General features: G+C 34.8%; 4 protein-coding genes across 5 annotated transcripts; 2 read left to right on the forward strand and 2 right to left on the reverse strand.

Moving 5' to 3' along the window:
• Window positions 1–3814: 3814 nt before the first annotated feature.
• LOC120251548 (chloride channel protein CLC-f-like) lies at window positions 3815–10151 on the forward strand. Its single transcript, XM_039260107.1, has 9 exons — window positions 3815–4243; window positions 4863–5265; window positions 5601–5795; window positions 6914–7368; window positions 7459–7563; window positions 8175–8411; window positions 8507–8728; window positions 9178–9410; window positions 9827–10151. Exons 1-9 carry the CDS (start codon window positions 3935–3937, stop codon window positions 9900–9902), a joined length of 2235 nt encoding a protein of 744 aa, XP_039116041.1. The 5' UTR covers window positions 3815–3934; the 3' UTR covers window positions 9903–10151.
• Window positions 10152–10217: 66 nt separating this feature from the next.
• On the reverse strand, window positions 10218–13820 carry LOC120251557 (probable WRKY transcription factor 2). 2 transcript variants are annotated; one of them, XM_039260118.1, is made up of 6 exons: window positions 13480–13820; window positions 12742–13239; window positions 12468–12653; window positions 11373–11944; window positions 11115–11273; window positions 10218–10938 (listed from the first exon to the last, which is right to left on the reverse strand). In XM_039260118.1, the coding sequence occupies exons 2-6, from the start codon at window positions 13168–13170 to the stop codon at window positions 10458–10460; spliced, it is 1827 nt and encodes a 608-aa protein (XP_039116052.1). In that variant the 5' UTR covers window positions 13171–13239; window positions 13480–13820; the 3' UTR covers window positions 10218–10457. The 2 variants fall into 2 exon arrangements, with proteins under 2 accessions (XP_039116052.1, XP_039116059.1); XM_039260125.1 differs by having other exon boundaries at window positions 11373–11941; window positions 13480–13819.
• Window positions 13821–16163: 2343 nt separating this feature from the next.
• On the reverse strand, window positions 16164–19203 carry LOC120257059 (pentatricopeptide repeat-containing protein At1g80150, mitochondrial). Its single transcript, XM_039264691.1, is given in 5 exon segments — window positions 16164–16578; window positions 16750–16856; window positions 17335–18344; window positions 18346–18906; window positions 19085–19203. Coding segments are annotated over 2 exon segments (1332 nt in total). The 5' UTR covers window positions 18865–18906; window positions 19085–19203; the 3' UTR covers window positions 16164–16578; window positions 16750–16856; window positions 17335–17531.
• Window positions 19204–20634: 1431 nt separating this feature from the next.
• Window positions 20635–23873, forward strand: LOC120282146 (F-box protein At-B). Its single transcript, XM_039288901.1, has 4 exons — window positions 20635–20828; window positions 21429–21634; window positions 22125–22224; window positions 22308–23873. The coding sequence occupies exons 1-4, from the start codon at window positions 20646–20648 to the stop codon at window positions 23691–23693; spliced, it is 1875 nt and encodes a 624-aa protein (XP_039144835.1). The 5' UTR covers window positions 20635–20645; the 3' UTR covers window positions 23694–23873.
• Window positions 23874–23959: the final 86 nt, after the last annotated feature.

A 23959-nucleotide genomic window follows, 5' to 3' on the forward strand; every position in this document is an offset into this window, starting at 1 on the left:
AGAATAATTAACAAAGAACAAATTCTAGTGCTAAAGATGTCTTAAAAGAAGACAGGTTCAAGTAGAATCTGATTTCTGAATTAATATATAACATGGGGCTGAAAATTAAAGCTTGATATAGCAATCCAAAAGAATAAAATTATCAAAAAAACAAGATCAAATAACAACATAATTAGAGAAATTGGATGTATTATAACCAACATTATCAACATCAATGAAAGAAATATCAAATTGAAATACCATTTGAAAGTCATGTCAATCATTGAATACAAGTAAAGATGATGTTTTTCAGTTTCCAGAATTCAAACAAGTTCACTATTTTCACAAACAAACACACTCAAATCAATAAAATCATCAACATAAAGGACAAACAGAGATGTACATGAAAAAACATACTTACGAAATGTTAGGTATAGAGAATAAACTTCTCTATTTCCTTTCTCATTCATAATCAGACCAAATACTTGGCATTGCAATTGAATCCCTCAAAAAATTCCTCTCCTGATGAGCTTTCACTTGCTCAAAACTCCATTTTTAACACTTTAAAGATAATTATTTCATCTTGAGCCTCTTTTCCATTATATTGAAAATTGACCGGAGGATCTTAACTTGGTTCTCTTCAGTTGCTGCGGGCCCTAGAGAGAAGTGTGTAGATGATATCTTCACTATCGGAAGAAGTATGGAGTTTTTAGATCCTCGAGTGGCGGAAGCTGGTGTGACTATGCCGGCAGAGGAGATTCATGATCAGGGCGCAGTCTAGAATTCTTTGATGGCTTTGATGGCCTTAAGGATTGTTGTTCTTCCTTGCTCTGTCTTTTTATTATTTGTCCTTTTTGCTTTTTTCTGTTCCTATTGTTATGTTACCACACCCTGCCGTAGTTGTTTTTTCCTGTTTGTGTGGTTGACTGTGTACATGTTTTTTTCCTTTTATAATTGGAGTAGTTTATCAATTTTTAAAAATAAATAAATAAATAAATAAATAAAATGGAATATTTTTACATATACATACATTATATAACTCTTTTCATACTTCTCCATTAAAATGGAAGATTGTTACATATATACATACATTATATAACTCTTTTCATATCTAAGTTTTTTTTTTATTTGAAAAAAATTGGATAGACCATTAACTTATTAAAATAAACGGTACAGAAGTTAAAAAAAAAAAGATATAAATATTAAAATGGTCCTTATATTTTTTTGTTTCCGTCTTTTTAGTCCCTCTAATATAAAATCCGCCCTTTTGGTCTTTGTATTTGTACATTTTCGTCCTTTAGTTATAAAATCTGCACTTTTTCTCCTCAGTATTCTAGCGTTTTTATCTTTTTGATCCATCTAATTCATCATCTAGAAAGGCTAAAAAGACGGATCAGTCGATTAGAGGGACCAAAAAGATAAAAAAATATGAAAGTCTTGGGACAACAGATTTTTATATTAGGACTAAGAGGACGGAAAACATAAAATATAAGGACCATTTTGATATTTTAACCTTAAAAAAAACCTTACTATCATGAGATGCAGCATCTAGCCCTAGGAAAAGGCATTAAAAATAAAAATGAAATAAAAAACATTTTTTAAGATAATGTTTAAAAGACATCATCAATTGCAATGACCAGTTGACCAAGGAGTCAAACTCAAAGGAACTAATGCACAAGTCGGCCAAGCGTCTTTTGATCTCTTAGAATTGTCATAGCCTCATAGGCTCAAGTCAACGAATAACTAAAAAAAAATCTCACATTAAATTTGATATTTTTTTTATTTTGTTATTTTTGAAAAGACTAGTAAATTGCATGTATTAATAAAAAAGAAGGAACAAGTACAAAAAAAAAATAAAAAAAATAAAGATAATAAGGAGGAACGGATTCTATCTTCTATATATACAAATGTGATAAGCGCCACCCCACGATGGGGGTGTCAAAATATAGGATCAAATACAAAAGTGAATATTGAAGGAAGACAAAATAAAAAAAAAAAGACAATAGGGAGAAACGGGTCCTATCTCTCATTTTTTTTTCTTTTACAAAGACAATAAGCGCCACCCTAAGATGGGGTGTCAAGAGACAGAGCATATATCTGAGATGCTCTGCATTTATAGTAGCTTAACAACCCTATAGAGATTTATTAACTCGGCCAGACATCATATGGGGTAATTAAATTTCTACCATGTGCACGCCTAAAAAATATTTTAGGAACCAAACCAAGTTAATAAATTTCCTGCCCTAAAATCCTGGATCAGTCCAGAAAATATTTACAGTATATGCATAGTACTGCTACGGTATTTTATACAATACCTACAATATATATATATATATATATATATATATATATATATATATATATATATATATTACTATAATGATCTTGTCAACCTAGGAGATTCGACCCCGGGTCAACCCATTCACTATTCTAGTAACATATTACTACCCTATCTCCCATTGTTTTTTTAGAATTTCTATATTAAGGGATGATTTGGTTTAATATAAAACGCCCTCTTATTTAAAAAAAAAAAAAATGACAACAAGGCAGACTTGGAGAAACAACATGGAATAACAACAAAATACAAGGACAAAGATAACATAGTGTCTTTCTAGAGCTAAAAGATGCTTGGAGAAGCACTACACAATAAAATCTCTAACAAAGAAGTCTAGCTAGCTTATGGCGTGGTGTGGACTTTTTTGGATCACATATGTTGTTAGATCTGAACCTCAGAAAATTAAGGTTTTTTTGCACTGTGATAATTAAGTCTTCCAATGTGTTTTTTTAAGTCAAGGATTCATAGAATAAATATATGAATAATTTTCGTTAAGGTCACAAATCACAATAAAGATTTCAAAGTTGAAAATCCACTCATTTATTTCCAACCGGATATTCCACTAATAATTCAAGAAAATTTTTTCTAAGTGTCCTTGACTCCTTAACCATATTTTTTTTGGAAGAATTTATGATTGGAAAAATATATGAGTTGCATTTTAATTAATTATTTAAAAATATATAGCAGGGATAAAAATATTCTAAACATGTTCGAATAATATTTACATGTTTATTCCATACATCAATTATATATATATATACACAAACACACAACATACAACTGGAATGTTTTTTTTTTAAATATATATATATTTTTAAATAATAGGTAATAAATATTTTTTTTATGAATATAAACAGTATTGAACAGTACTAGAGTACGGATATGCAGTGCATGTACAATACAAAATAATATAAGAATCATGGGTGAATAGTGTATAAACAATAAAAAAAACAATACTGTCGAGGGAAGGATTTGAACCCATGAGCTCCTTTTTTATATTTTGGTTGACCTTTTTTTTTAAAATATTTTTCACTTCTTTATTATTTTTTCTTTATCTTCTCATTGAGATATAACATTTTATTTTACATATATAAGATCATGATTAGGAAGCGTGTCCAATGTGCCGCAACAGGTCTGGCCCGGCTGGCAGCCAACCATGACTTGACTCAGTCCATTAGTTTCAATTTTTAATTTTTTAATTAAAATTTAAAGTCTATTAATTCCCAATAAATTCCCCTCAAAGTAAAAAAATTCAACTTCTAATTTCAGACAATATATAGATTTAATCATTAATTGATAATTTATTTCAACCTTTTGTTGATTTTATTTACTTATTTATTTTTAGTCCCAATTTTATAAATAATAATAAATAAATAGCCGTAAATAAGTGGGAAATTTTAGTTTTTATTTTTATAAATAAATTAATTTATTAAAAATTCCTTTTTTTTCTTTTTTATTATTTATTATTTTATTTCCTTGAATTTCTCTGTGCAAAAGCTCCGAAAAAAAAAGAGATTTTTTTATTTTCCATTGAAATTCCCCGCGCTTCTTCTCGAGATTTCCTCCGATCTCTTCCTCTTTCTCGGCGATCGACGCAATGATTCTTCTCTAGTGTTCACGATGTCCGATGATCACAAGGCCCTGCTCCGATCCCCGGCCTCTTCTGGATCTGAATTCGATCTCGAGGCGCAGCCCTCACCGCCGGTGTTGTCGCCGTCGGGGAGAAGGAGTGGAATCAGTGAACTCTTGAAGAATCTTGACCGAAAGCTGTCTGGCCGTAGGTTGAGCCAGCGGCAATCGCCGTTGCCTGCTTTTGATCAAGCGCATGATGAGCTTGGAGATGGTGCGCCGCCTGAGTGGGCGCTGTTGCTTATCGGGTGCCTTCTGGGACTTGCTACTGGTCTCTGCGTGGCTGCCTTCAATCGCGCGGTAAGAGAAAGACTTGTTTGTTCATTTAATTGCGCACTAATTGGGAAAGTTTGTTCTTTGTCGAATTGGATTTAGGTATATAATTTGCATCAGTGATCTATGTAGTTGATTATATAATTGCTGGCATCTATTGTGTATTAGGTTTGGGCAATTTCTTTCTTGTTTGTGCGTTAGTATGGCTGAGTTCATTACTTCATCATCAATATCTCTGTTCTTTTAGCTACTAATCTATCTGTTGTTGTTAAAAGCTTAATGGTTTGATTGTTCTGGCAAAGGAAATGGTGCCAAGTTTGGAATTTTATATTTTAAATTGCTCAAATAGGTGATTTTTCCCATTTTCCTTGGAGCCTATCAGCTGGTAAAAATCTGTAAGTGTATTATATTATTGAAATTTAGTACTCCTTGCTGAGTAACATTGTAATTGCTGTATAATCAACTAGACTTTGTGTAAAACTTATGTTTGAGTCCTTGGTTAAAAACATGAACTGGTGACATGCTTCTAGATTACAGTTGGTAGTTGGATCTTTTGTGCCAAGTGTTTACCTTTCAAATTACGGTGACTGTCTTGAATGGTTCTGAATGTTTTGGCATGTTTTTATTTTGATGTTCCTTGGTATAGGTGTATATAATACATGAGTGGGCATGGGCAGGCACACCTAGTGATGGTGCTGCCTGGTTACGTTTTCAGAGACTGGAGGATACCTGGCATAGAATTTTGTTGATTCCTGTGACAGGAGGTGTTGTTGTTGGCATGATGCATGGTCTTCTTGAAATCTTTGAACAAATAAAACAGTCAAGATCTTCACAGACACGCAGTGTAGATTTATTGGCAGGTATTTTTCCCACTGTAAAGGCCATCCAGGCTGCTGTGACTTTGGGAACAGGTTGTTCTCTTGGTCCAGAAGGACCAAGTGTTGATATTGGCAAATCTTGTGCATATGGATGTTCTGAAATGATGGAGAACAATCGAGAGAGGAGGATTGCACTTGTTGCAGCTGGTGCAGCTGCTGGGATTGCTTCAGGTGTTATTTTCTGAAACCTCCTCTTGTCCAAGTCTTCCTTTTACTTTATGCACAAATCTTATTAATCTGCTCTGGAAAGGGAGTAAATTATGCGCGTGATTCATAATGGTGAGGGGAACCATCAATTCTTACGTTCTCTCTTGAAATCAATACTTACAAGATGATTGTCATTGACATATCCTCTAAAGTCCAGTCCAAGTCTGGATAATTCTGTCAAATTGTGTCTTTTAGAAATTGTGCAATCCTACTTGGTGTTTCTTGTGATTTCCTTAATGATTTTTCTGCTACTTTGTGTTGAATGTTAAATCCATTTTTTTACATTCATTGGCCTTCAGGTTTTCACGCAGCAGTTGCTGGATGCTTTTTTGCAATTGAAACTGTTCTAAGGCCACTTAAAGCTGAAAATTCACCTCCTTTCACGACTGCTATGATAATCTTGGCCTCTGTCATATCATCAACTGTGTCAAATGTTCTACTTGGAGAGAAGTCAGCATTTACAGTGCCGACGTATGAACTTAAATCTGCTGCTGGTATTTTATCACATTCCATCCCATTAAGACTTTGGAAATGAAAATCACTATATTATAAGAAATTTGTTGCAAGTAACATGAATTTGTAATAAACTCTTACATCATGCTCACTGTAATTTTTTTTTTTTTTTGGGTATTTTATTATCTTTGTCATTTTAAAAGCCAAAACTATTCTCCTTAAACACTGCAATTTTTGTTACTTGCTTTCCTGATTTTTCATAATTATATACTGATGACTTTATTTACTCCTTTAGGAATGTTAACGTTAATGAAACGGTTTTCCCATGCAACTGGTTCGAGTCTGTTATCTGCGTAGCTTAACAATGTTTTATATAATTAATCAATTTTGTCTACTGTTGATTCCATCTATTGTATGTTTCTATTTTGTTATGGTGCATGGGTGCTGCTGGTAGCAAATGTGGTTTATTTTCCATGGTTAATATTTTAGCAGTTTGCCCTGGTTTAAATGTAGCATCTACAAACATTTGATTTGAGTACTTGCTTATCAGTTTGACTACCTACTATATTCATAAAGGGTATTTTAGGGGACTCAAGATTTAAGAGACTTCAAATAGGTGATTTTGGTTGTATATTGAACCCATGGTGGTATCAGGAACATATTTGGGAGGATAAGAATGATCTTGGTTCGCACTGTGAATAAGGTTGGGGTTCTTCAACTTGTGTCATCCTAGGAAAATCAGTCCGGAACATTAATCCTCTGAATTTTTCAGAAGAACTTAGAGGCTTGACTCCAACATTGTTGAACCTTAGCTGCTTGATTTTTTTCATGAAATTTTTAGGTTTGAACTTATGGGAATCATACTCATTGAAGTCTTGAAAAGAATATTTGTGGGTCCAGATATGTCATTTTTTTTTTCAAGAAAATATCATAATAAAAGTGCGCATGTTAGTTGCTTGTGGAACTTATTGTTGGACTGGTTATCTATAAAATGAATTGACTGAATGTGCTGCAGTTTAGAAACACTGACTTTTGAAATTATTCGATTGGATATGTGCATTTGAGATCTAGTGTCTACTTTGGTGCAATTCCTAATGTTCATCAAATTGTGATTGTATCATTTGTGTGTCCTCTGTTAAATGACCTTTTCACCCTGCAGAACTACCTCTGTACCTTATTCTTGGCATGTTGTGCGGGGCAGTCAGCGTGGTTTTTACTTGTTTAGTGACTTGGTTCACAAAGTTGTTTGATTATATCAAGGAAAGATTCAGTCTTCCTGCTGTTGTATGCCCAGCATTAGGTGGTTTGGGAGCAGGCATGATAGCCCTCAAGTACCCTGGGATATTATATTGGGGTTTCACGAATGTTGATGAGATCCTACACACAGGCAAAACTGCTTCTGCCCCTGGAGTCTGGCTGTTAACTCAGCTAGTTGCAGCAAAACTAGTAGCAACTGCACTTTGCAAGGGTTCAGGGCTTGTAGGTGGTCTTTATGCTCCAAGTTTAATGTTTGGTGCTGCTGTTGGAGCTGTTTTTGGTGGTGTAGCTTCAGAACTGATAAATTCAGCAATTCCGGGAACTGCTGCTGTGGCACAGCCTCAGGCCTATGCCCTGGTAAGTTTTCATGCAAAAGTTCAACAGGTGTCCAAAAATAGTTTTGGCCCATAATAATTTTTTGTATATGTTTATCTTCCCTTCTAACAGGTTGGAATGGCTGCTACTCTAGCTTCTGTTTGTTCTGTTCCATTAACTTCAGTACTTCTAGTGTTTGAGCTAACAAAGGATTATAGAATCTTGCTTCCACTTATGGTGAGTAGTTTCGTGCACAGTTATATATATATATATATATATATATATAATTCAGTTTGGCTTTACTCTCAGTTTAAGACAGTATTGAGCTTGTCCTATAGTTGTGGATTTTTGAGGATGTACATTGTATCCACCTTATGATATGCATCACATCTTTATCCCTTAACTACTGAGCAATCTCCTGTAAACCACAGTAGAAGGATTTGTTTGAGTTTAATCCTACTTTCCCTAGTCATTCACGCGCAACCCCCCTTTCTGTCTCTTGTCAACTGCTTTAAGCATTAAGCCTATATATTGTTGTTTGTGGCACCACTTTTGGTATCATACATTCATGAGTGAATATAACATATTTTTTCTACATGTAAGATTTATTATTACTTCATGATTTGGGAATTCAAGAATAAAAGAAAAAAGGACATATTTTCTTTTGTCTTCAGATGGAGAGTGAGAACCAAGTAAAGATCAATTCTAGTTTATTGATATCTAGTTGCTTTAAGTCCTATGCTGACACAATTCTTGCCTCACACCTTGGCCTTCCTGCAACAGAGGAAACTTTGGTGGTGTGAATCGCATATTTCTTCCTATTTATATTTCTTTAATTTCAACAACAGGGTGCAGTTGGTTTGGCGATATGGGTGCCTTCTGTGGCAAATCGGTTTAAAAAGAGTGAGGCATTGGAGAGAAGGGTCTCTGTTCATGGTTATTCTTCTCTCGTATCTGATGAAGACAAAAATGAGGCTACTGGGAAACAGTCTGATGGGAATGATGATATGGAACTTTCTAATTTAGGAAATCAGAACAGCTATCAAGGAATTATAAACGAGGAAAATGTTCTGGAGCACCTGAAGGTTTGATACATCTTTGATGCTAGTTCTATCATGTTACAGTTTTTTTTACAACTTTCAGTCATCCTCTCTGTATTTATTCAAATAGACTTAAACAGGTCTCTCAAGCCATGTCAAAGAACTTCATTGCAGTTCTTCCAACATCTACATTGAGTTATGCCATTGAAATGATGCAAAATAACCAGCAAAATTGTGTTCTTGTGGTTGATAAAGAAAATCTTCTTGAGGGAATTCTTACTCTTGGTGATATCAGAAGGAGAGGATTTGGGGTGCATGGAGAGATGCCTTCTACTCCAAAGGAGGATTCAGCCATCAAAGATGTATGTTTCTTTATGAATGCTTCTGCTTATCGGTTTACCTTGGATGAAATTGTTTCTTCAGTGTTCATCTGAAGATCTTTTTTTAGATATTTTTAGGTGGGTTTTAATTATTGCAAATCCATGAGATTTGCAGAAATATTTCCATGCTTGTAACTTAGCATGCAGCTTTCTTAAGATTATGATGTTTCAACCTTTGATATTGGTTAAAGTCTTTTCCAGGTGTTTATCATAAATGTGTAGTTCAAATCAAGTAATGGAAAAACAGTGACAGCCTGAAGCATATAAAAAATAAAAACAAGAGAAATACTACAAGGAAGAAAGTTTTTGGTTCCAGTAGTTTGAACATTCATCCTATTTGTGATCTTTATATTTGATGACTTCATTAATTGTGTTTTGTATTATACATTGCATTCTTATAATCTTTAACTGAAGTGAGAAAACTTGTTCAGGTTAATACATGCCTTGTTTCCTCATGTTGTATTCGGGGCTTTCAATATCAAGGGAGGGAACGTGGACTCTTGACTTGTTCCCCTGACACAGATTTGGCTACTGCAAAAGAGCTTATGGAAGCCAAAGGTATTAAGCAATTGCCTGTAGTCAAGCGTGGTGGTCATATCAGAAATGATCAGAAACACTCAGTCATGGGACTTATGCATTATGAATCGATTAGCCGCTGTCTTCGGTTAGTGTCAACTCCTTGATCTTTAAATTGATAATCTTCATTGTTTCAATTATGTTTTTGTCCTGGTTGCTAACATCTGATCACGATTCCGAAATATATAAGCTTTGATGCAGTGTTATTTTCTTTTGACTGCTCATGCTTCTGATATATAATCTGATGATTTATGGCTATGTGTCCATTTTACTTAAACCGTGTTTCATACAATGGCATGCACATATCAGGTGATGTGCTACTGTTTAACAACTAAATTATGAGACATAGATAACTTGAGCTGTCAATGATCCTTTATGACAATTAAGTATAATCATCATAAATAAAGAATAGTGTTCTAAGCTAATAGTTAATCCTTGATTTTCTTTAGATGTAGAACAACCCTGTTCCTGAATGTCTGATGTGCTATTTGTGTACTTTCACAGAGAAGTAGTTGAGCATCAGAAATCCCTCTACCATGACAGAAAAGAAGAGTTTCAGGACGTTGCAGGCGGTCATTGAAAATCTGCCCACGGTATCTTAGGTTCTGAAGGATGGCTAATTTCTTTTGCATGACTACTCTTGTCGATGGAATCATTTATATACTATTATAACTAGAAAGCTGCCATAGAACACTAGTCTTAACAATAGTTATGTTTATAGGACTTAGTAAAGAAAAGCAAGGGATGAAATCCCATTGATATGTATTACAATTAAGATTAGGATTGTTAAATGGTTTTGGAGTAATTATACATCACCTTCATTCTGTCATTCTGATCTCTCTCCTGAAGATTCTTTATGTTTAATTAGTGCGTAAATTTATTGAAAGATCATTAGAGGGTAAATTTTCTTCAAATTGGAAGTTTCTGCAAAATTTATAGGTACATGTACACCTCTCTTAAGTGATGATTATGTGATAGATCTTGAAAGGAAAATGCATATGATACAGGAATATTCGAGTAAATCACAAATATTGACAGAAATTGAACAAACACAACCAAATCATACAAACAACACTTCATATATCCCTATTAATGATGATTTACTGCTGATGATTTCCTATGTGCAACCTGTTTATCATCTGGTGATAAACCAGTGATTTTGCTGCATTCGGCTTTTAGTCTGACCAGAATCCTCTAGTGGCATCTGATTTGTTCTTTGTTTGGTATTATTAACCCTGTAATATTTCCCGTTTACTGATAACAATGGGTGAACTTGATGAAGTTCTGATACTTTCATCGGTGTCCCCATGCTTAACTCCATGACACCAAGATTATTCAGCCCCTGTTGCCTTATTGCTAGAGAAAAACCATCTGATGTTGTCAAACTATCTTGAGCCAGAGTCAGCTCCGGCCTCTTGCGAAGAAGTTGAGGACGAGATATGGCACTGGTTGTTGCTATGGATGATGTCGAGTTTGAGTGATTGTTGCCTCTGGCAGCCGGAATGTCATGGTTATGCTTACCTTCGTAGCTTGTGATCACTGATTTGAGATCATTCGATGCCCGCTCTACATGTTTCCGAACTGAGCAGCCCGGATTAGTGCACTTGTAGTAGCTTCTGAATTTCACAAGACGACTTGTTACACGATTCTGAATCTAATTCTATGGTTTTGCAAAATGAGTGATTGATTTATTTTCATTGTAGAGGAAAGAAACTAAGGATGGCAAGGAATCGATGTAGCGACTTATATTTAGGCTTTATTTTACTGAAAATTTGATGGATTACTAAAGTACCTTGGATTTGGATTCCCCTTAACTACCTTCTGTCCGTATTTTCGCCAGCGATAACCATCATCAAGGACGTCAATCTCGCTAGTTGTTTGGACGACGACTCTTGGTTCATGTGCTCCGCTTGAAGCTGTGCTCATGTCAATCACACTAGCATCAATCTTCCTAGACAACACAGTCCAAAAAAAAGAAAAAAATCTTGAGTTAGACTAAGTAATTGCATTTGAAGTGATACTCGAATGATGAATAAAGCTAAGTGGGAACCTTCTTTTTGACTCTGCCTCTTCCTTTTCACCATCACAAGCTCCCCAATCATCCTCTTCGTCACTAGATATGGATGGATCACCAAACTCAGATGTTGCACATTGGTTATAATCCTGTGTAGTTGTCGTTAAAAGATTCCCATCAAGATCAATTTGTGAAGCCATGTTTTCCAAGTAATCAGGAGCAGGAACCCAGTGACTCAATGGAGGCTTGATGTGGTTATGAGCACCTTTGTAGATTATCTTTGTAATGCGGTGTTCATGAGATTGCTCGACCTTCTTCTTCATCGGGCAATTCAAGTGCGCGCATCTGTAATAGGTTCGCGGATAATCACAGCCCTTAACTTGTTTCTGTCCATATTTCCACCAACTGTATCCATCCTCAGCTTGTTCTGCAATAATAACTTCTGCATCCTTTTGGTCATTGAGAGGCGGAGAATTATCGCTTGACTGGAAGGAATCAATGACTTTTTCCAAAGGATTGCTGATCTCAGATGAGTTAGAAAGGCCGGTTTGAAGATTTAAATTGGTCTGGAAGGTAATTGCTGTCTCTCCGATGCTTGTCAATGACTGCTGTTAATCAATGTTCAGAAAAAAATAAAAACATAAGGTAGAACCCATTCATAACTTGCATTGCATGCATATTAAGCTTGTTGAGATAGTGTAACAAAATGATCATGATATCATCGACACTATTCGCTTGTTTATGCTAAAATTATGGGTAACAATGACTCTTTGTATTAGGGGAGCTACCAGCTCCACATTGTTTAAGTTGGTAAGTGTCGACTTAAATATTCAAGCCTATGTCTCTCATCCTATTTAGTATCGACGAAAATATTAGAGTAACTAATTATTCTACCTCAGTTAACCTTAGTAAATATGCATATAAACATAAGTTTGTTTGTCATCCTATTAGATTACTCGTTTGGATTGAATTGAGCTTAGTTATGCTAGAGTTGTATAGCGATAAGAAAAGCAGCGCATGATACTACCAAGATAAATCAGTTCAAGGACATGAACTACGAAAACGAATGCTCTGAAACGAGTATAACATGGAACTATACATGATGAACTGAAAGAAGACTTGGCACATTACTTTGTTGTCTGCACTTGCGAAATAAGAGGAATATGGTTCAGGATGAGACTTGAATGCAAACAATTCAGGAACTTCTTCAAGTGTATGGTGATCTCTAGCTTTATCAGGAATTCTTGTCGCTGAAACTAGTTCGGTATTATCGTATTTATTGTATGACAACTTGCCTGTAGTTGGAGATAGTTGAGCCTGCAATGACATATGTAGAAAGAACATGGCAGTTATAGATCTGCATAAACAACAACTCATGGAGAAGATTGAGAATATGATGATATACCATATTCGAAAGAAGTTTTGGAGAATCCAACAATGTCGTCGGACTTAAACCGGGAGAAATTGTTAGATACGGTGATCGAACTTCTGATGTCGTGGAATCCAATTTTGCTGATATAATACGCGTTGTATTGATCTTCGGAGTAGTAAATCCTGACCATGCCGGCCTTCTTTCTGAAAGACCGGAGCGCGCGATCGGTTTATGAACATCAATCTTGCTTATTTCCACTGAAGGACCACTAGAGAACCGAAATCCATCATCCTCTTTAGCTGTCGAACTATCGAGTTTTTGTTTATCGGTCTTCATTCGAGGGACATCATGATCATCTTCGATCAATGGAGTGAACTTCAAACTGAAATCATCATTCAAGAAGTTTGAGATCGAAGTCGGAGGCCAGCCACCGATGACGGAATTGTCATCCCAACCATCCATTGAAAAGATTCAGAATGAAGCAAAATGGGCAACTTTATAGTGTAGTTACCAAAGATCAAACACAATGATCTGAAAGCAGAAGGTGTTAGCAGTTAAAACCAAACAGAATGAAAATTAAATGAAGGGAATGGTAAATACATTCTAGTGATTAGATTAGCTCATCTTAGAAGCACAAAGTTTTGAACTTTATAGAGTAGAACACAAAGATCAAACACTTAAACAAGAGTTGAACAGAAGAAGTTACAAGCAATCAAAATCAAACAGAAATTACATTAAACAGAATGAAGATCAAAAGGAGGAAATACATACCAATGATTAGCTCATCTCAGAAGCAGAAAGATTACAAAGACCAGACACAAAGATTAGTCTTTTTTCTCAAATGGGCAACAAAGAAAGGAGAGAAAGACAAGACTAACATCTTTTGCAAGAAGTAGAGGTTCAGAAGCTGGGGATATAAAGAGAGACAAAAGAGAGTGTTGAAAAGAGGAAAAGGAAAGAGAAAGTTTGACTGAAAATTGGGAGGAATCCTTGGAAGTGGAACAAGCCATTGATGATTGATGTAGTGTGTTTGTTTCTCTGTTCCTTTGCTTTTTGTTTTTGTTTTTTTATATTTTTGTTATCTATTTATTTTATAGTAATTGTATTTCAACCGTGTATTGGAAGAGAATCGAATTTTTGACATTTCAACCATGTATTAGAAAGGAATTAAACTTTCGATTTTCTCTATATTTCTCATGAGAATCAAATGTCTTGTTACTGGGTTATACGATACGTAAGTTAATTTTTTTGTTTTATTTTATTATTATTGTTTGTCTTCTTTTGTTTTATTTGTTTCTTTCTTTAGTCATTTTGGTTTCAAATGTGAGTTAATGGAGAGGTCTTTGGTGGGGCATAGACCAGTGCCACGTGGAGGTTTGGGGTTCGTTCAATGAAGGATTCTTGGTTGCCACGTGGAGGTTTTTTTTGGTTGGGAGTAGGAGCATTTTCAATGGTAATACTTGTTTGAGAATAATAACTTTTTTTTTACTTCAAGAATAATGATTATATAAATATACTTTTTATTGTTGAATTTTACCTTGTTTGGGTTGGAATAGGGGCATTTTGAGAAGAAAATTTTCACTTACAAGACTTGTTGGGGGATAGTTTTTTTTTTTTTCACTTATTTGACAAAATATGCATTTTGCACATACTTTAAACGGTTGTTGTACTAAAAATTTTATTAAAAAAAATAGAATTTTTTGAACAGATATTTTCAAATGTTTAAAAATTTTAACTCAAAACAATTTTCTTACCTTAAGCAACTGAAATCCATGTTGATGTAATATATGTATTCTATTGCCAATTTAATTGTTGTCTGGGGGTCTTCTCATAATAAAATGGGAAAATTACAAATTTTAATGTTGGAAATTAGTAAATTGGGTATCATAATAATGTATACATCTCAATAAAATATCACAATTTGCATGGCCAAATTATATATATATATATATAAAAGACCAAACATCATCTGCGGACGTTCGTAGAACATCCGCAGATCAGCATAGTAACTTTAATAGGATTGGACGACTGTGATTGATTCAGTTACTGTATTGAAATTGATTGGATGGTTCAGATTAAAATACTGTGCATCCCACTTTTTACTGTACTTATGAATAATGCGCAGTGTTACTGTTTATAGACCGGTGTGCAGCCGTTGGATTAAAATCCAACGATCCATATCAACATTCACAGATTACGAATCTGTGAACGTGGGCAGAAGATGCATCTTCTATATATAATTGTTATTTTTTAGAGTATATATATATATATATATATATCGACAAAGACGACAAATACCATTAAAAGAAATAAATAGATATTGAAATACACCAGTTACGATTGCTTAACCTTTCGGTCATGTAATTCTGAAGAAAAAGAAATATAATTTTTTCTACAAAGATCCACACTAAAATTAGTAAACAGTGATAATAAACAGTATTGAGTAATACTGTATAATCATGAACAATATTTATAAACAGTATTATAAAAATAAAAATTTCATACAAAATACTTTTTTTTTTTTTGTTATCGATAGGGTTTGAGTAAGGGTATAATGATAAGAAATAAAAAATCACTGCTAAGCTTTGTTTAAGAATAAATTGGTAAAACTCTAAATACATTTTATGATTGCCAAATTTTATCATTGTCTTTTACTGAAGCTTTTTAAAAAGTTTGAAAGAAATCAAAAAGCTTTGCATCACTGAACAAAAAAGTTTGATAAAAAGTACACAGACTAATGAATCTGATGCTTTTAAAACAGTGTGACCCCGTTGACTAATTTTTCCATAAATACCCCCGTCAAAAAGTTGGTGATTGCGTTTATACCCAACAAATATTACAAAATACCTTTTTACATATACAATTATATTTACTTTATATTTAACAAGTGAAAAAGTTAAATTTCACAAGGTTATAAGTGCAAATAGAAACCCCACAGAAAGATTAAATAATTGTTTTTGACCAAATAAATTCATACTTCTATTAAGTATTGAACTAAGAAATTTCACAGAAACATCAATATAAATCTTTTCCCGCAAATCCTATATTCAAATATATATTTTTTAAATTAACTGATGTAAAGCTATTAGTTACTCTAATACAGATATTATCTCACAAAAGGCATTCATTGAACCGAAAAATAAAATCGAAATTCATTTCGATGAATTCGAGCATTAGTTTATGTTTGAAATTTGGATTCAGGAAGAACAGAAGAATATAATATTTTCAATCAATCCAAAGGAGCAACACTGAATAAATTCTAATGGAGACATAATTGCATAAACAAGTTGGACTGATTCAAATTAATGATCAGTCAGGCAAGAATATATCAGTCTGAAGAATTGAAGTAAATTGACAACACAAACAATGAAGACGAATTCAAGTTCTTAATCAGTGAAATGCTACATATAACCGAATCGAATATCGTAAAGGTGAGAAATTCTTTTCTTGAAATATAGCTCATGAGAATTATTTATATACATCATGGTCATAAAAGTTGTGAAAAGAACCATGAATTGTTGACTAAACATTGAATCTAGTTGCATAATCAAATGGTGAAATTACGTGCAGGAATAAGTTGTAAGAAGCAACTTATTCGATGAATCAGTCTGTACAAGTAGAATGACAGATACAGAAGTGATATCATGATATTTATAATTTGGGTATAAAAACAAAACAACAAATAAGAGTGATATTGAAACACCATGTTGAATAAATTACCATCTTGTTTTTTTTTCCATAAAAAGAGTGGCATCATTTAAGTATCCAAACAATCAGCGGTTGAAGAGATTCGGAACAGCAAAACATTGTTTAGTTTGTAGATGGAGCCTTCCAATTACTCACAAGTTCTTGCATTTTTTCACTTCAGGCCTACAAAAGAGAGAGATTAAGATGCTAGTAAGTGGACTTGAAATACAATTCTTATAAAATAAGCATAAGAGGAGTTGAATAATCGTAGATTTCAAAACTTCTACCTAAATATACTGTTCTTATATTCTCATGCCTTAGCCTATTTTAATAATGATGAGGAATGGAGAAAACCTTTAATTCACTCTCAGCTTCTTCTTTCTGCAGTATGCTCTTTAATTTGCAGACTCACTGAATACTGGATCTGCCATTTCCATTAACCGGGAGGTAGTTATTTCAACCTGCCCAAAAGAAATTCGTGAAAGTCATTAAAATCATAAATACAAACACACATACAAGAAGAAAAAATAAAGCAATGACAAAGCATATAGATTTTGACCAAGATATACGAAGGAAGAAAAGAGGACAAACATCCCAGGTAATAGCAAAACCTTTTTTTTTTTTTTTAATTATTATTGTACAATCTAATAAACAGAATACAAGAAATGCTTTGTAGGCGTTGAGCAGACAACATATCAGGTTGTGGAAAATAGTCATTTGCCAAGTTTCTTCAATTCATGCCCTCATTAAGGTTTTGCTCTGACCTGGTAAAGAACACAATTATACCGTTGGCAACAAAGGGTTCTATTAAATCATATACAAGTACCACAATTCAATGACAATGTCAATGAGAAAAATACCAAAAAACTATATGAGAAAAATCGAGGAAACTGAGTGTCAAATAATTTTATGGCTATTGAGAACTCTTGTTGTACTTACAAGAAACTTCAAGCAACTGCCAGATATTCCACAACAACTTATCTCTGCCCTCTGAGCTATCTCATTTGATGAGATGACCCTTACTGTCTGAAGAACATGATCAGAGATCTTTGTATCCAACAACAAGAGTGCATACAGTATTGATAGACCAAACAGATTAAAGAATGTGAGTAGAGCTGATGTTTATTTAATCTGTATCAAAGATGTTTCTTTTTTCTGCCACCGGACACTATAGATGTAAAGGCCTCAAGATCACCAGCTGAATAAGGTGGTACTCTTCCCCTTATCAATTTCATAATTTCTCTTGCATTTCGATCCTTTGAAATCTCCATAAGGCCTTTTAGCAGACAATGAATAGTGTCCATACTAGGAAACCAATTCTTTTCCATGCTATCCTTGCATAACCTGAATGCCAAATCAAATTCTCTGGCTTTACACAGGTAATGAACCATTGTCTGATATATCCTACTGTTTGGTTTGCATCCCCTCCCATGTAGAGCATTAAAAACCCTCTTAGCCATCTCAAGCTCACCCATCGAGCAAAAACCTTTAATGATCAGATTGTACGTTAACTCATCTGGTTTTATGCTTGTTGCAGACATCATCTTATGCATCAAATCATTGGCCTGCCAACCTCTCCTCCTGTTAATCAGATACTGAATTCTAACATTAAAGGTGGCCAGATTCGGTGAACATCTCTTAAGCACCATCAGATTCCACAAACCATCACCAATCTCACGGTGATTACATTTATATGCTGCAGCCATAAGCGTGGTATATGTAACAACATCAGGTTTAATTCCGGCTTTCTCCATGCCTACCATTACCAAGAAAGCTGAATTCAAGCAACCCAGCTCACACAAACTCTTCACAATAATGTTATAAGATATATCATCCAATTCAATCCCATACTTCACAGACGCATCATGAAAAAGCATATGAACCTTATCAAACATGCGAGCTTGGGATAAAACCTGCAATGTGGCATTGAACGACTTGACAGTGCGGGGGACATCCAAAGAGATGCATTTGATCGAATGTCTTCAGTGCATGGTCAGGCATCCCGGCTTTACCATAGAGCATAATGATCCTAACAATGAATCCTTCTCGCCGGCCTTGAGGAAGAGCTTTCTGGTACTCAAGAAGCTGCTCAACCAAGTCAAGCCGGCGCGCTCCAGCAAGACGTGACACAGTATCCTCGAAAACAAATCGATTCTCAACAACAAGCCGATTGCTTGCATTTGATTGAAAGAGACGAAAGAGCTTCTCGGGATCTCTTTCTTTCTTGATCTTAATCAATGCAGGCTCACTAACTGCTTCCTGATCACAATGACTACTTAAATATGAATTCTTTTTCTTAATGGCAGCTGCGCAAGAGGCAATGGTGGGGAAGCTCTCAGGGATCTGGGAAGACGAAGGAGCTGCAAGATCGGATCTTGCTCGCAATTTCGAAAGATTGGCAGCAATCACAGTCAAAACAACAGTATCAATCGCCGCACAAACTCTGCGAATGTTTCTCAGAGAGAGCATGATCTAAGGATCCTTCAAAAACTCCCACAATCTCCTCAAATCCTACCACATTTCATCAACAACAAAACACCAAAAAAATTCAAAATATTAACCATAACTCACAATGAAAACAACAGAGAGGAAAGCCAGGTGGGATAATCCCATTTCTCAATGGAACCCTAATTTCGGAGAAATACTAAAATCCAAAAAAATCAAGCCAAAGACCTAAAAAGGAACAAACTTTGAAGCGAAAAAATCCCATCTGAGGGAGATTGGAATCGGAAAGCTTGCTACATCGATCGATAGAGGATGAAAAAGGGATTGGCGCTAGGGTTTTGGGGGCATTAAGGGAGCTGAGAAAAAGTGAAAAACCCTAGAAGAGATGGAAAGAGAAAATGATGGGCTGTGAGTCTTCCACAACAATAAGACTGCGTGGAAGCGCGAAACACCGAAGAATTGAACCGGTCTAATTGAACCGGACCGGTTTTTTGCGTATATACCCTGGAAAATTTGAAAATTATGTCTACACGTTGTAAAAAATTTGTTGAGAATGTGTGTGTGTGTGTTTTTTTGAAGAAAAATAAATGGAGATTTAAAAATTAGAGAAATTATTTATCATATTCTCACATTCTAAAAATACTTTTTTTTTTTACTAATAGGCGAAATCGGTCCCCATTTAAATGATTGTCAAAGAGATAGATAGATAAGGAAATGCACTAGTAACGTTAGCTTACAGATCTCCTAGAAAAATCCTCCTGCCCTGCAACTATGAAAGGGTGAAATCATTGTTTCTCTTACAGAGGACCCATATCTAGGCCCGTGAACAGTACAGTACTGGACCCAAGTGTACAGATGTATGGATAATACAAAAATAGTATTACAGGAAGAATGATTCAAATCCTTGTCCTCCCTCACACACTCTTGTGTTATACCATTTAGCTATCCAATGGTTGACCATTCCAAAAATACCTCCTAACTAGTTTTTTTCAAAATTCATTTACTGACTTGTAAATAATTTTCAATTTTAATTTGAGTTAAAACATGTGTAAACAATTTTTCACTCTCTTTGTATAAGTTTTATGATATATATCATTAGATATTATATATAAAATATGACAATTTTTTCATTTTTAATTTAAAAATAATTATTTTATTACAGTCAATTCAATGAGAGAAAATTCTCTGTCCTCTAAAATTCTTAATGTTTTATTTTAAAATTTATATATACACACACATCTAATTCTACAAAATTCATATTTGTGTTTTATTAATATATACATTTATCATAGTTGGTTATTAATAAAATTGCTTTATTCAGTATGTTAACTACAGTATAGTTAATACACTATTTAATTTTAAATTAAATATAATCAAAAGAATTCATTATAGAAAAAAGATTTTGTTAAAATAAATTTTTTTTGACGAATACAAACAAATTACGTCAGAAGAGTGTACAGATATGGAGTTAATATCTCACACACTTATATCCTCTGTTCTTATTTTACTTGAATTGAGATTAAGAAATTTTACGATAATAAACCAAACTCTCATGTTAAAATAAATTTGATTATATTAAAATGCAGGAGCGTCAGTTATTTGAAAAAAAGAAAAAAATTGAGAAACTTGTATATAACATGGCAATTACAGAAAAATTCAGGGAGATAAATGCAAAAATCGCCGGATCCGGGTTTGCGGGTCCGATCCAATAGTGCTTATCGGGTTTCAACTCGACAACAAAAAATCCGCTTGGAAGTCCACTAGTCCAGTGAGAAACCCTTCGCTGGTGGGCATTTTGGTTGGCAATGGCGAATCGAGCTCGAGAAGGCGGCGCCGGTGAGCTCATAGAAAGGCTCCCCAAGGATGCCATTCTCGAGATACTGCGTAGGCTTGACTTGCTTTCGCTCTGCTCGGTGGCGCCTGTCTCTAGATCTCTTCGTCTCTTGGTGTCTCAGTCCCTGTCCTGTATCACCACTCTCGATCTCTCCGTGAGTGTTTGTTTCGTGTTTGTTTCGATTTTTTGTGTTTGAACTCATGGAAATATGATTTATTTTGATCGAATGTTGTGATTGGAGTTGTAAAGTTGAAAGCTTTTTGAATATTTTTAAATTTTTTTGGCACTCGTTTTGCATGTTTAGGTCTTAGGTTTTCTTGTGTTTTCCCCTTTGTTTGTACGATTTATGGGTTTTTGATTCTGCTATTTGTTCTTCCATTTGATTCAGGTCTTTTTTTTTTCTTTAGTCTATCATGCTATGGTTTGTTTAGTTCTTTAAGTGATGGATTTCTTTGACTGTTTACAATTTTGCACTTAATTTAGGGTTGGAAAGAGTTTGTTTTTTTTTTAATATATTCTTCCTTTTTTGAACTTGTTTGAAGATTTTTAATTGAAGTTGATATAATTTGGAGTTTGGTCTTGTAAAAGTAGGAACCTTTTGAGGCCAGTTTTTCTCCAATTTGTGTTTCATGTTACAAGATTGTTATTTTTTCTTCTACAAGAATGAGTTCATGATTTGAGAATTTGAAAGAAAAATAAAGATTTTTACCTTTTCTTTTATCGTTCTATTAAACAATATTGATGACTATTGCAGGGGTTTTCTCTATCAACAACAATTCTTAAAAGAGTTCTCGGAGATAATAAAGTCTTGCGGAGCCTGACCCTTGATTGCACACAGTTAGAGGATTCCTCCATTGAAGTTTTTGCTAAAGAACATCTCGAAGAAATAGTGTTGCTAAAGTGTTTAATGTTTTCTTCTTATATTTTCATTGCGATTGGAATGAAGTGTCATAATTTGAGGTATGTTTCATATTCATCAAGGCCATTCCCAACTTGACTCATTTGCCGCCATTTCTTTTTAAAACTATAGTCTTTACAGTTCTAAACTATTTGACATAAACATTTCTTCTCCATTTCTAGTTTCACAATGGTGAAGAAAGATTGATGCCTACCAGTCTTTAACAACTATGATTATCATTTTCTTTCGTAGTTTTGTTCTTTATTCCTAACTGATGCATGTAAATCATATTCTTGATTCATGAGGTGATACTGACTTGACAAAGATTGTTTGCAGTACCATGTTTCTGGTGTTACTTATATGCCTTTCTTATAGACAATGATTTGACTTAAGAGTTTCAAGTGAACCACCATTTATTTCAAGTCTCTTGAATTTGTATATTTGTCTAATTGAGCCTATATTTGTGGTGGTGTTTTCTCTCTTTCTGAATATTACTATCCAAGACGCATATGTTGAAACTATAGCAGATAGACTGAATTTTTTGTTTAACAGGCGGCTTACATTAGAAATGTTAGCTTTAGATGAGTGCGAATCACTCGATACTTGCAACAAAGACTTCTCACAGATGCTTAGGAGGTGTTCCTGCTTGGAGGTTAATCCCTTGAAATTGAGTGTTTCTCAACTACTATGTAGATATCCTATTCACAGTCTCATATGTAACAGTTTTTTGTGCAGTTTCTCTGGGTAAAATTGCCAAATCATTGTCCACATCTCATTGATGATGAATATTGGGAGAGTATTGGTTATGAAGATTTCGAATCCCCCTTCCCGAAAAGAATCAAAGGTTTAGTGCTACAACCTTTATTGGAACACCAAGCAGAGCTACTAAGCATGATGATTGGACAGAGCACATCTTCAATTAATGTTGGCATGGGAGTTGGCCTGCAATCTCTAACTCTTGTTTTAAATTTAATAACTGATGATCTGCTTGTGTGCATCACTGGAAATCTCCGTCATTTGGTTGAGCTGTGCCTCGAAGACAGACCAGTGTATCAGCCCTCACCACCCAATGACCTGACTGGCTTAGGACTTCTAGCTTTAAGCTCATGCAAGGGTTTGGCATGCCTCACTCTGATCCGCAGCAAGATATATTGTCCTGCAACCTTTAAAAGTGTAAAAGACGTTGATATGCAACTCCTAGCTGAGGGATGCAGCAGATTCGAATCTATAAAACTTGGTGGTTTCTCAAAAGTGACTGATGCCGGCTATGTATCTATTCTCCATTCCTGCAGGAACTTGAGAAAACTTGAGATCATTAACAGTTTAACCCTATCAGATTTAACATTTCACAATCTCGCTGATATTCCCTGCCCTCTCAGAGAGGTTAGACTGGTTGCCTGCAATGCCTTAACTTGTGATGCTGCAAGGTCTCTCTCATCATGCAGAGACTTGGAAGTGCTGGACTTATCAGGTTGCAGAAGCATTGCTGATGCTGGTCTAGAATCAATTGCGAAACTTTGTAAACTCTCCAAATTGGATCTCAGTGGAGCTGATATCACTGACGACGGTATAGGACTGCTTGGTAATGGGACTTCTCCGATTGCCTATTTGTATATCCGGGGATGTAAGAGGATTACAGACACAGGCATAGCCATGCTATTAACCGGCAATGGTATCATAAAGAAAACATTGAAAACTCTTGATATCAGCTACTTGCCAGAGATATCAGACAGATCTATATCAATTGTAGAGGAGCATTGTTCAGAGATCACTGATCTCAGCATCAGATATTGTCCTTCACTGACCGATAATTCTATTAAAGTTCTGGGTTCGATAGAGAGACGAAGATCACTTAGAAGGCTTGATGTTTGCAACTGTCAAGGATTTTCCAGTGACTCACTTCGGCTGTTTTCTCCTCCGTATTTTCGGGGACTCCGGTGGCTTGGCGTCGCTAACAGTAAACTTTTCTCATCTTCTAAGAACAAAAGGGAAGACATGTTATCGGAACTCACTCGTGAGAGACCGTTGTTGCGAGTTTGTCAAATTGGATGTGAATTGGGGTGTCGAGATAGATGGCAGTACCACGAGAAAGTTCAGAACATGATGCATCTCTTGAATTAGACTTTCCGGTTGATCGTAAGCCATCACAGACAAAGCATTACTTTTTTGGTCCTGAGTTTTGTAGCCAGCATGAAGATGTAATTTGTGAATACTCTCTTCATGCTGCAATTAACTGTAAAGTGCAATGCACATACTCTTTTTCTGGACTTACTTTTTATCTCTTTTGAACTTGTTTAAATATGATTCTATTTCTTGTTATAATGCCAGGGTTGTCAATTACCATATTCCCACAAAATGAGGTTTTTTTTTTCAGATTATGGAGACGA

This window comes from Dioscorea cayenensis, chromosome 3 (genome assembly GCF_009730915.1).
Source record: "Dioscorea cayenensis subsp. rotundata cultivar TDr96_F1 chromosome 3, TDr96_F1_v2_PseudoChromosome.rev07_lg8_w22 25.fasta, whole genome shotgun sequence".
NCBI classification, from domain to species: domain Eukaryota; kingdom Viridiplantae; phylum Streptophyta; class Magnoliopsida; order Dioscoreales; family Dioscoreaceae; genus Dioscorea; species Dioscorea cayenensis.

What these genes read in the sequence shown, in the direction of transcription:
- LOC120282146 (XM_039288901.1), top strand. Translation starts at nt 20,646, where the DNA reads ATGGCGAATCGAGCTCGAGAAGGCGGCGCCGGTGAGCTCATAGAAAGG. An exon ending in ATGAAGTGTCATAATTTGAG is followed by an intron (nt 21,635 to 22,124) that starts GTATGTTTCATA and finishes TTTGTTTAACAG; the next exon opens with GCGGCTTACATTAGAAATGT. An exon ending in GGAGGTGTTCCTGCTTGGAG is followed by an intron (nt 22,225 to 22,307) that starts GTTAATCCCTTG and finishes TTTTTTGTGCAG; the next exon opens with TTTCTCTGGGTAAAATTGCC.
- LOC120251548 (XM_039260107.1), top strand. Translation starts at nt 3,935, where the DNA reads ATGTCCGATGATCACAAGGCCCTGCTCCGATCCCCGGCCTCTTCTGGA. An exon ending in AGCTGCTGGGATTGCTTCAG is followed by an intron (nt 5,266 to 5,600) that starts GTGTTATTTTCT and finishes ATTGGCCTTCAG; the next exon opens with GTTTTCACGCAGCAGTTGCT. An exon ending in ATGTTCTGGAGCACCTGAAG is followed by an intron (nt 8,412 to 8,506) that starts GTTTGATACATC and finishes AGACTTAAACAG; the next exon opens with GTCTCTCAAGCCATGTCAAA.
- LOC120251557 (XM_039260118.1), bottom strand. Translation starts at nt 13,170, where the DNA reads ATGGATGGTTGGGATGACAATTCCGTCATCGGTGGCTGGCCTCCGACT. An exon ending in CAAAACTTCTTTCGAATATG is followed by an intron (nt 12,654 to 12,741) that starts GTATATCATCAT and finishes ATGTCATTGCAG; the next exon opens with GCTCAACTATCTCCAACTAC. An exon ending in AAGGGGAATCCAAATCCAAG is followed by an intron (nt 10,939 to 11,114) that starts GTACTTTAGTAA and finishes TGTGAAATTCAG; the next exon opens with AAGCTACTACAAGTGCACTA.